Source organism: Leptidea sinapis, chromosome 29, assembly GCF_905404315.1.
Source record: "Leptidea sinapis chromosome 29, ilLepSina1.1, whole genome shotgun sequence".
In the NCBI taxonomy this organism is placed as follows: Eukaryota; Metazoa; Arthropoda; class Insecta; order Lepidoptera; family Pieridae; genus Leptidea; species Leptidea sinapis.
Window position 1 is genome coordinate 10,335,954 of NC_066293.1, and position 12,090 is coordinate 10,348,043.

At 37.3% G+C, this 12,090-nt stretch overlaps 1 protein-coding gene across 5 annotated transcripts in view; it reads right to left on the minus strand.

Annotated features, from left to right (window-relative positions):
- Positions 1-12,090, minus strand: part of LOC126973432 (spectrin beta chain) — a 152,340-nt gene that overhangs the window by 34,682 nt on the left and 105,568 nt on the right. For all 5 annotated transcript variants that reach the window (XM_050820693.1, XM_050820694.1, XM_050820692.1 and 2 more), the window contains 11 exons: positions 11,731-11,860; positions 11,038-11,235; positions 9,400-9,488; positions 8,504-8,644; positions 6,866-6,999; positions 5,683-5,868; positions 4,702-4,843; positions 4,132-4,236; positions 1,870-2,016; positions 831-936; positions 197-372 (listed from right to left, as the gene is read on the minus strand). In XM_050820693.1, coding sequence (XP_050676650.1) covers positions 197-372; positions 831-936; positions 1,870-2,016; positions 4,132-4,236; positions 4,702-4,843; positions 5,683-5,868; positions 6,866-6,999; positions 8,504-8,644; positions 9,400-9,488; positions 11,038-11,235; positions 11,731-11,860 — 1,554 coding nt within the window. The remainder of the gene's footprint in view (positions 1-196; positions 373-830; positions 937-1,869; positions 2,017-4,131; positions 4,237-4,701; positions 4,844-5,682; positions 5,869-6,865; positions 7,000-8,503; positions 8,645-9,399; positions 9,489-11,037; positions 11,236-11,730; positions 11,861-12,090) is intronic.

Consider the following 12,090-nt stretch of genomic DNA (forward strand, 5'->3'; position numbering starts at 1 on the left):
CCAGGCACGCAATCTTAAATATGGAATCTACAGTAACGTACGGATATTCAGGTGCAAATGCTGTAATTATTATGCTATTAAATGATGCTGATAATAACTCATTTACTTCGGTTGTAACACCCCCTAGGATACTGTACCCCTATTTTAACACCATTGGTAAAGCCAGCCGGAAATGAAGTATTTTCTTTTTCCATACCTTGAGTTTGTCAGCCCTAGCTCTGACAGGGCGCACCCTGGTCTGGATGTAAGCCGCGTCCTGGTGCTCCTTGCTGACCAGGTCCTGGGAAAACTTCTCCAAGTCGTCGACCCTGCCCATCTGCGAGTCGAGCAGCTTGGAGAACTCTATGTGCTTGCGGATCAGAGTCTCCACCGCTGTGGGAATACAACGACAAAATTTTACATAAATAATACGTTGAAAAGTTTCGTTACATATGTACATATAATAGATATATATGTCGTAGTCAAGAACGTCGAGGCAAGAAGCGAGTACGAAGATGATTCGGTATTCGTCTTAGCTCGGGTATAATTGGCGTGTGGTGCGAATGCGGACGAGAGCAGGCGAGCGCCGAGCAGTCAGTGGGGGAAGAACTATCGAGCGAGGCGGTTGTGTCGCACGCGCAAGCCGAGAACATTACGTTCTTATTACATCATAATAAGGCTTGGTGAAGTGTACCTACTTTGCCTATCAGGTCGTTCGTGGAATGGAAGTCAATTGAGATATATATGGTGAACCACAACACCTACAATATGTGACCGGACATGCCCCATCATATAGATATAGGTCCGGATAACACAAGGTGTATAAAAACTCAACACGATACTCAACTCACCATCCAGATTCTCCCCCAGGTCGTCGTTGTTGAGGAATGCTTCCTTCGCCGCCAGCCAGTCTTCCACCTGCCTCGTCTGCTCGTTCAGAATTTGAAGCTCATGTGCCTACAAATTATAGTTTAATTAGCATTTATGTGATTTTTTACCAGAAACCTATACTTAAATGTTATGTCCGGAAGACGTCCACTGCTGGAATAAGGGCTGCCCCAAAGATCGGACTATCAGTCCTGCGCTGCCCTCACCCAACCTATTTCTTGACGAGATCATCGGTCTATCTTGTACTACATCTCCAACCAACACTACGTCTTCCTGTACGTGGTCGCCATTCGAGCCCCCAACGGCCATCTGTCCATCGAGCTATGTGCCCTGCTAACTGCCACTACAGTTTCGCAATAATCACATTAGAATTTACAACAATTCTACTACAGTCTTGGTTACATTTCTATGATATATATGTAGTTTATTTTTGTCCGTGCTTTTTGATCGCCAATAGAGGGACAAGTGCCTGTATGACGCATGAAATTCTGTTCATTCAACTACGTTTAAAAAACGGACTTCTAAAACTGAAAAGTATCAAATAACTAAAATTTAATTTATTACACCTCTTATACAACCCTTTACCTTTAATATTAAGAAAATACTATTATAAGTATGTGCTACATATTGATAGCATTGAAGTCGGTGCCAAGCCAAATGTAATAAAGGAACCCACACTCGCCACGCGTGACTTTGAGCGGGATAGCTTCGTCTAGAAAAAAACAACCCAAGCGGACAGACACGCAAGGCCAGACAACCCAAATAAATACACTAAGTAAGCTGTTCATAATATTAAGTTTTATTTTGTTTAGGGCTTGGCACTGACTTAAAACCTAACAATAGGTAGCACATACAAATAATAGTATTTTATTAATATTAAAGGTAAAGGTTTGCATAAGAGGTATATTAAATTAAATTTTTAGCTATTTGATACTTTTCAGTTTTAGAAGTCGGTTTTTTTAAACGTAGTTTTTAATTTTATGTGATTATTAATGTATTTACCTGCGTCAGATATAGTTTCCTCTGCAGCCAGGCCTGATCTAGTGTGCTTGACAGTTTGGCGACGCGGTTCACCTTTTCCTTGTCATTCGCCTTCTCTGCCTCTTTTTGGAGTGACGCAATCGCTTTCTGACGCCCGTCTATTTCAGCCTGGAAGAGAATGTTCAGGTGACAATTAGGGATGTAATATAAGCTATAAGTCAAGAATAATTAAATATAAAAATATATCAATTATACATGATTATTATGGAAGAATGCGAAGCGGGGGGTAAAATGAATCAGTGGTTCAGAAACTACCTCTCTAATCGGACAATAAACACGATGATAAATGGAACCACTGGTGAAGAGGCTAAGGTGACCCCTAGGGGTGCCGACTGGCTCTGTATTTGGCGCTATTAGGTTTACAATGCTTGTCAACAGTGTAGTTATCGTCGTGCAAAAATGTAAAATTTATATGTATGCTAATGACATGTGCCTATTATATGCGTCTGAAAACATAGAAAGTGCACAAATGGCAATCCAAGACGATTTCGAAAATATTATAAAATGGACGCATGACAACAGCATCATATTGAATCTAGAAAAAACTAAGTGTTTGCATATTTTTTCCACCTACAACAGAAATGCAAAAAATATAAACTACAATAATATACCTATAATAGGACATACTTACGAATGTTTACACCGAAATAAAGCAAATTGTAACTGTTCCGCAATAGAATATGTAGAAAAATACAAATATTTAGGATTAGTAGTTGATAAGAACTATAATTTAAAATTACATATTGACGCGCTATGCATAAAATTGAGAGCTATTTTAAGCAAATATTATCAGCTAAGGTACGTAAATAATAGACAAACACTTCGCACTGTGTACTATGCGCTAGTTGATTCGCTTATCAACTACGCTGTTGGTGTGTATGGTCGTACCTACAATCCATATACTAAAGAGGTATATATCTTGCAAACCAGATTTATAAAATATTTGGTAAGCAAAAAAGATAAAAATAATTGTAAAGGTGATTATCGAAAACTATATTCACTAACTAAAATACTACCTGTTGATTTAAAAACCAAATTCCAAATAGCAATAGATTTTATTTTAACGATAGTTTGAAAGTTCCTATAAAAAATAAATATAACTCTAGAAGCGTGAGGGAGTGAAAGTTAATGGTTCCAAAGATTAAAAATTACTACGGCAAAAGATTGAATGAATATGTGGTGCCAGTCATATACAACGAGATCATATACAGCGAGTCATATACAGCGTGGCTGAGGAGTGTTCCCAAACTAAGTAAAATGCAGTTAAATTTAAGTTAAAAAATGCGCTGTTGAATAGCATTGAATAACTCTCACTGAATGTTGTTCAATGTTATTCAACAATAACAATATACAATAATAGATTTAGTAAATGTTTTCTTTTGTCTAGTTTGAATAATTCTAATAATGTTTAGTTGTAAGTCCTAATAGTTAAATTTTTTAATAGTTTATTAATAGTTTAGATTAAAGTACGTAGTAGTTAAGTATGTACACATAATTAAATGTTTTTTAAGCGCATTAACTTGCCAACAAACTGTTGAAGTTTGGCAAGATATATTAATAAGTTAAAAGTGTACTTATTTAATTTAAAATAAAAAAAAATAAAAAAAAAATAAAAAAAAATCAAATTATTAAAGTTGGCAAGGATATGTTATATAATCATCCAGTAAGAAACCGTTATTATGTATTTATTTTTGTTATTGGCGATTCTATAGCTGAACACTTTACGTTAGATACAGGATGAGGTAGCAAAAAGCCATTTACAGATTCTCACGAAGTAGTTAGTTAGTTAGTTCTCTAGTTAGTATAAAACAAGAACAATGTGAGTCGTCACGTACACGAATCAAATGCTTAGCACTATTGTGTTACTTATCTAATTACATATTATCAGCTCGAAAACGCAATTGACCAAAGAACTCATTTCCTAACCGACGCTTAATGAAATCAGAGCTGCTTCAGAATAAGTCAAGATCTGATTGTTTTGATTTATTTGTTAAAGTTATTGCTGTCACGAATGAAATGAATTTTGACGATAGTTAGTGCTGACAGAGAATATAAAGATAGGAGTATATTTACGCGCTAAAATTGAAAGTGTGTATAATATATTCTCGATAAGCGATCTGGACAATCTATTTTATTGCAATATATATAGTTGCAATAGCTATAAACAATAATATATCGACAATTTCAGGGCTAGATGGATTAATGGTATTGTAAGGATATTACCTTTCTCTCCTGGTGCATTTCGAGTAGGGCTTCAGCGTGCGCGACGCTTTCGGGCTCCGCCCCCGACATGCGCTTCACACTCTCAGAGACCCAGAGTTCCAATTCCTTAAAAAATAAAAAATACATTTTTAGAATCCATACTAATATCACGCCTCCAGGTCTGATGAACTACTAGTTATTGGCCAGTCTTAGGACACTTATATATTTCTGTACTTCGGCATATCGAACGGTATACCAGATATACGCTGGAATGTTCTAGAAAGTCTCTTATAATTGCTCGATGCGTTGGACCTACAGATTACGCTGGAGTTGAATGCAGAGTTCAGGAATGCGATAGTGCTGTGACCTAATAATAATTGTTGGCCATAATCATGAGTATATATTTAGTATAAATTTAAACAATGCTTCAAGCTTAACATTTTAAACTTATAAATAAATCTCAAATTGTACTATCGAAGAAAGGCAGAACGCCTTTCTTACCATTACGGCACAGCACTACACTACGCTCTTTACACCAAACCCCGACTGCATTCAACTCGCGCGTTAACTGTACCAACTGTTGCTTCTCACCTTCAGGCTTTCTTCGAACTTATGCTCAGCGATGGCCTGATCTAGGAGCGAGCTGCGAGCTGCTCCCAGCTCTTGCAGCTTGCTCCACGCCTCGTCCAGGCGACGAAGGCTGCCGGAAATCTCCGACGAATGATCTGGGTGACTGAAACACACATTTATATATAATCAGATGTTATCAAGAAACACATCAAGCCGTAGTGTTGCGTAGAGAGAGAGTAGTGCGTGGCGTCAATCACAAAAATCACGGAGAAGATGTGTGGTTTTTCAATGAAATTTCTACCAAATACAACCAAACAATGGAACAATCTACCTTTTGCGATATTTACAGGGCGATACGACATGGCTAGCTTTAGAAAAAGCGAGTAAATCTAACTAAAAACGCAAATGAGATATTTAAATGGTGTGCACGGACTAGTAAAAAAAGGACTCCGCGCCGTGATATTAGCAAGTGAAGCACCTTTATTCTAGTGTGTGTACCGTACACACACTAGAATAAAGGTGCTTACGTTACGGGGTAAACCAGTTACACAATTTTTTCTCCCTTAAATCATCATATATCCACAAATACTTTTATATTATTGTTTTTACACTTTTTCACAACCCACGACGGCATTTTTAAAATATTTTATTGCGGCGCAAACTGTGTGTGTATGTACATTTATACATAAATAAAAGTGCTAAAACCACAAAAACCTGAGGTCTTTGACCTGATTCCTGCGGCTGAATTTCACTACTTCAGTTCACAAACTTCGCTATCATCCCCAACATCGGGATATCTGGCGTTCCTCTATTCCATCGTGTTCCTCTATAGTGCGATTTTCACAGATTTTGCCACGTATAACCAGACTATGGAATGAGCTTCCCTGCGTGGTGTTTCCGGTACGATGTTAACGCTCCTATGATGTAAAAATGTGGGCGGCTTCCTCTCTCTCCTCTTCCATAAAAAAAATGTTAAGCCTAAAAACATTATTGTTTGTTTACCTCTTAGCTAGAGCACCTCCTTGCGCTTTTAAGGCTTCGATCTTGTCCCCGATGGCGGAGGCCTCAGCAGCTCTGGCCTCGTGGCGCCGCTTCAGCTCGTAAGCAGCCTGCAGCTCTCGTCCTCGCTCGCTGCTACCGAACAAGGCCGCCTTCTTCGCGATACGTTCGTTCGTGTCCTCAACATCCCTGTTATAATACAAAATCATTAGACTATCCATTCGGTTCAAGAATAGGACAAATGTAAGCTGCTGAAAATCTCGAGGGCAGTTAACACAAACCAAATCTTTAGGGGGGCCAGCGGACAAGAGGCTTACGCGACAAGAAGTTGTGAGGCAACCGCCAATCAAAATTCGGAAAGTTAGGTGCTAAGAGATGCGTTGCCGGTTTTTAAGCTTAGAGTTTGCTCTATTCTTGAAGGTCCCTGAATCGGTAATTGATTCCACAAAGTGGCTGTGCGAGGCAAAAAGTTCCTCGGTAAACGCGCGATTGTGGAATGCCAGAACACCAATTCTTAAAATGTGTTTGTTAATTTTCTCCAGCTGACGTCCTGAATTGTCACAATACTTATGTTGTAGATAATAACTTGGGTCACCTCTGTACTAGAAATTGATAAAATTGTAATTTAAATCCTGTTCAAGGGTCAATTTTTCAGTAAGACTGTTCGTACCTACCACTGTATATATACACGCAATGTTACAAGTAGAATAGAATAAAAATTAATCAATAACTAATCACAACCAAACAATGAAATAATAAAGCAGAATAGATAAAAAGCTTAAAATAAAACTATTTTTATATAAAATTAATTAACTTATTTATATGGGTACTATGCAGCAATGATGGTCATCAAATGAAGTTAACTCAGTGTTACCTAAACTGTAGTGGCACCAATATAGCACTACAACTGACTCCTGGAGTAGAAGCTGATAGTCGTTTTTTAATAATTTGGAGATAAAATTATTGTAACAAAATAAATATAATTAAAATAGTAAAATAAAAAAGAATAATGATAATAATGACATACTTTCACAAACTTACTTTACTTATTTTTAAATAAAACACTATATAACATGAACCTTTCATTTTTTATGTTTAATATTTAATAATTGTATATATTATATATTTAAGTTATGGTTGAATACATACAGCAATCAGTAATGAACGGCAGTATTGAGACACAAACCTGTTGAAGGAGTGCAGCTGCAGCGCTGCGTTGAGCCGGTCCCTGTACGTCTGTAGCGCTCCGCTCAGCGCGCGCCACTTGGCCAGGAACGTGTCGCGGCGCTCGGCCACCGCCTCGCCTGCCTGGGACGGACCCTGGCACGGAAATGACACGGATGAAAAGAAGAATACGGATAGTCAACAGAACTCAACAAGGTTATGTATTCCATAGACAACAATATTATTTAAGCGACGATAAGCAACCACATTTAGATGTTTTGATGAAAATGGTAACATAAAACTTTTATATTTGTTAAGATTAATAATTTCCAAGTCAAATAAAATCCAAGAGAATTTTGAAAATTACGTAATGCTCGTCCCGCTACTAATTATGATAAATGTCGCGATATTGGTAGGGTTCCACTGCAAATTTGTGTAAATGTCGCCATACTGATATAGTTCCGCTAATAATTATGATAAATGTCACAATATTGGTAAGGCTCCACTGCAAATTTGTGTAATTATTGCAAATCTGGCATAGTTCCGCTACTATTTAAGATAAGAGTTGTAATATTGGTAGGGTTCCAGTGCAAATTTGTGTAAATGTCGCCATACTGATATAGTTCCGCTAATAATTATGGTAAATGTCACAATATTGGTAAGGCTCCACTGCAAATTTGTGTAATTATTGCAAATCTGGCATAGTTCCGCTACTATTTAAGATAAGAGTTGTAATATTGGTAGGGTTCCAGTGCAAATTTGTGTAAATGTCGCCATACTGATATAGTTCCGCTAATAATTATGGTAAATGTCACAATATTGGTAAGGCTCCACTGCAAATTTGTGTAATAATTGCAAATCTGGCATAGTTCCGCTACTATTTAGGATAAGAGTTGTAATATTGGTAGGGTTCCAGTGCAAATTTGTGTAAATGTCGCCATACTGATATAGTTCCGCTAATAATTATGGTAAATGTCACAATATTGGTAAGGCTCCACTGCAAATTTGTGTAATAATTGCAAATCTGGCATAGTTCCGCTACTATTTAGGATAAGAGTTGTAATATTGGTAGGGTTCCAGTGCAAATTTGTGTAAATGTCGCCATACTGATATAGTTCCGCTAATAATTATGGTAAATGTCACAATATTGGTAAGGCTCCACTGCAAATTTGTGTAATAATTGCAAATCTGGCATAGTTCCGCTACTATTTAGGATAAGAGTTGTAATATTGGTAGGGTTCCAGTGCAAATTAGTGTAAATGTCGCCATACTGATATAGTTCCGCTAATAATTATGGTAAATGTCACAATATTGGTAAGGCTCCACTGCAAATTTGTGTAATAATTGCAAATCTGGCATAGTTCCGCTACTATTTAGGATAAGAGTTGTAATATTGGTAGGGTTCCAGTGCAAATTTGTGTAAATGTCGCCATACTGATATAGTTCCGCTAATAATTATGGTAAATGTCACAATATTGGTAAGGCTCCACTGCAAATTTGTGTAATAATTGCAAATCTGGCATAGTTCCGCTACTATTTAGGATAAGAGTTGTAATATTGGTAAGGGTTCCACTGCAAATTTGTGTAAATGTCGCAATACTGGTATAGTTCCACTACAAATTGGGGTAAATGTCACAGTATTGGTAGGGTTCATAAGTACCTGTTGCAGCAGCTTGTCAGCGAGCGCGCAGATGGTGCGCACGTGTTTGTCGTCCACCTGCATGTCACTGTCCAGGTCATCCAGCTTGCGGAGCAGCGCGGTGCAGTGCTCGTAGTCGCGACCCATCTCGTTGGCTTGCACCTGGACAAATTACAATTTAATATTTAGCATGAAATTAATATTATTTATTTATCTCGACGTTTCAGAAGTTTCTTCTCGTTAAACAAGAGTATACTGTCAGTAGATTTTGCCAAAAAGCATCTTGTCTACAGCAAATACCACCTCCGAGGCAATAAATAGCGCTAAACTTCACAGTGACAACTATGACAAATAATACTATTCTCGAATCCTGTCAACTGCAGTCCCCCTGAAAATTTGCTCTGCACAAGACACGAAGTGTTAAATAAAATAATAACAAAAATGTAACCTTTACGCAAAGACCTGCTGTAAGAAGTGCAGCTACAATTATTACACGCATTTTATTCCTTATAAAGTATTCCATTTTAAAGTGTAACGCTCGCGTTGATCAAAGAAGCTTAAATAATTTATACGTCTAGATAGAGTCTCTTCAAAACAAGCGATGAATACAGGCCAGGTTTATTATATTAGTGTGCGTGACAAGATACGTGTTACACTCGCGATTTTAATGTAATTTGTGATAGTGAGCGTGCATTGCTCTAAATAGAGCTATCAATATAATTTTTTTACGTTTTTCACAGCTGTTACAGTCTATCTAGGCTTTTAAATGATCTAAGCAAAGTAGTCACTATCTCCTATCGTCGGATCAGATCGGATGATGGGCTTAGCGGTAACACCCAATTGGGTTAAGAGCGTACCCTCCGACGACACGAGTTTGAATAACGCACCACCCACAAATATTGGTTAAAGACACTCACCATCATCTCTTTGTCCCTGATCCACGCTTCAATCTTGTCCAGATGTTGATTAAACTCCAGAATGTCCTGAGCTTCTTCTAAGCCACGACCTAAACATTAAACACTTTGTTATAGCATCGCATTAAAATTATAAGCTACGAATTCAAATGGGGCAGATCACTGTTATTCATTCGCACACTGACGATATGCACTAGAGTAGTGTAGTATAGAGAGGCCACTTAAGGTCCGCCCTTATTATTAGAAGATTTTTTATGGGCACGAGTAATGTATTATACAGTATTAGCAGTAGATCGAGGAACATATTTCTGGTAATGTTCCTCATCAAACAAAATGGAGGCAGTAAACCCGGTTTAAAATTGCGCTGCAGGAAGCAACGGGGACACTAATGCACTATTTTACCACTAAAGCAGCAATAAAATGCCATAGACACTGCACCCACAAGAGCCTGCTCTTAAATTAGAAGAAAAAGATAATGATTCCTGCCGCCGAATTCCATCTTCGAACGATTTGCGTTGCGTAGACACGTCGCTTCTTTACATGTTAGTCTTTTGAGTTTCAACCATTAGTTAAATCCAAATTCATGCAAAATTTCTACTTGAGGCGAGTGAGCAGAAACTTTAACAAAATTGATAAGCGATTAAGCTATATATACTATTCATATTCTGTCTTATTAGTAAACGCAGTGTAAAATTATTCCAACGCTAAAATTACTTCACTCTGTCATGTAATACTGTTGTGGCACAGGTAAGAAAGAAAATAGACAAACAGCCTTACAAATAAACTTGTTATAAAGTTATACCTGATAATAATCCAAGAATATGCAAAATGTTTACAAATAGACATTTGGTTACGATTAGTTTATTTGGACTTTGTTCGAATGTATAACGTTTCCCGCGTTTATTTTCAAGGCTGCTTGACATTCGGAAAACTTCAGAGTTATCATTGTATTGACAGTGTTGTTAGCGATATTTAGTCAACATTTAGCATATTCTTGGTTGATTCTCAGGTATAACTTTATACCAAGTTTATTTGTAAGGCCGAAAAAGTTTAAAATTTGGAATAAATGACGTTTAATAATAACACAGGTTCTGTACAAGCGTAGCATCAGCCAGGCAGTTGTTGAGTAACGAATTCTTTGAAAAAATTGTTAGAGCATATTTATATCTACTACTATCATTGACAGTATTAACTTAAGTGTTTGTGACTATATTACTACTAAATATTTGTATGCCGATATATTGGCGAATTGTGCTGTACACCTATCAATTATTAACAACTATATTACCACGATTCATACAAATAAATCATTTCATTTCATTTCATTTGATTTTTGTTCATTGTTCATTGAACTTTAATAAAAAAAACTTAACATGCAGCGTTATCGTAAATCGTTACGATATTGATATAAAATTTCTCTCATACGTCAATAAAGAAGTTTCACTTTAAAATCACAGCATAAATTGTTTTTAAACTATTCTGTTAAGCGATGCAGCTGTAAATTAGATTTAAAGTAAGACTTTAGAGTGGGAATTACATATTTTGACAGACCAACAGACTATAACGGATAAATGAACAATGGATAGATTCCTCTTTAAAAAATAAACATAAAATAAGAGGCACAAAGCGAGCCACACAGACCGTATTGCTCGGCAGCTGTCTCCAGGCGCCTCCAGTCCTCGCGGAGCTGCTGCAGCTCGCGTGCCACCTCCTTCTCCGGCAGCTCCTGAGCCAGCTCCTCCACCTCCAGCAGGCGAGCTCTGTTCGCAGCCAACTCAGCGGTAAACGCCTGGTGCTTCTGCAATCTCTTCATTTTATCTTCCAGGCTGGTCACTTCACCTGTAACATTACAATTGTCAAGAGTTATTTCTTTTAAATTTTTTGTACTATAATGATAATTCCATATTCGAAAATTGGTTATTTAAAAAAATATTATTATTATTTTTAATTAAATAAGTATTCAATGCGGTTGAGCAGGTTATCAACCGTAAAGTAGATGCTGTACATGGAGGCACAACCTGAGAGTTGAACAAGACATACCAAGATTTATGAACAATGCGTCACTCGAATTGTTAGCTCTGTTGATAAGACACAAATTTTTGGAACAAATTTAATTTGTATAATTAATCCCAGAAGTGCGGGATATCACTTTAAAAATAACAAATAATTTGCAGTTAGTTTATAACTTAAATTTGTAGTGACAAATCTATTATGCACTATTGTGTAATATTATTATGCCCGTGTGTGTTAAAGTTCGAATTATGGCCCTAAGTACTATGTAATAAGGCTCACTTTACGAAGTAGCAAGTGTGTTAAAAATAAAATTACAATTACCGTGTTGCGCGGCCAGTACCGCCAACTTGTCGGCGAGACACGCGCGGGTATCAGCCGCGTCCCGCTGGAACTGCGCGCGAGACCGCTGGCTCACCAGCCGGGTTCTACGAGCCGCCGCCATCTCGTACAGCTGGAAGATCAGACGAGCTCAAATTCAAATGTTTTTATTCAAAATAGGATTGAAATTAACTTATTTTCGTCAAAATCTGCCACACATTCTGCCACAATAGTGTGCACCAGACCTGAGAAGAACGGCCGCAGGAACAGAGCGCGCTATTTACTTCTATTTTTTGAAATATTTCATTACAATTAAATTTATAATTTAAATAGTCTCAAGGCATTCGCTCCATTCCCAATCTG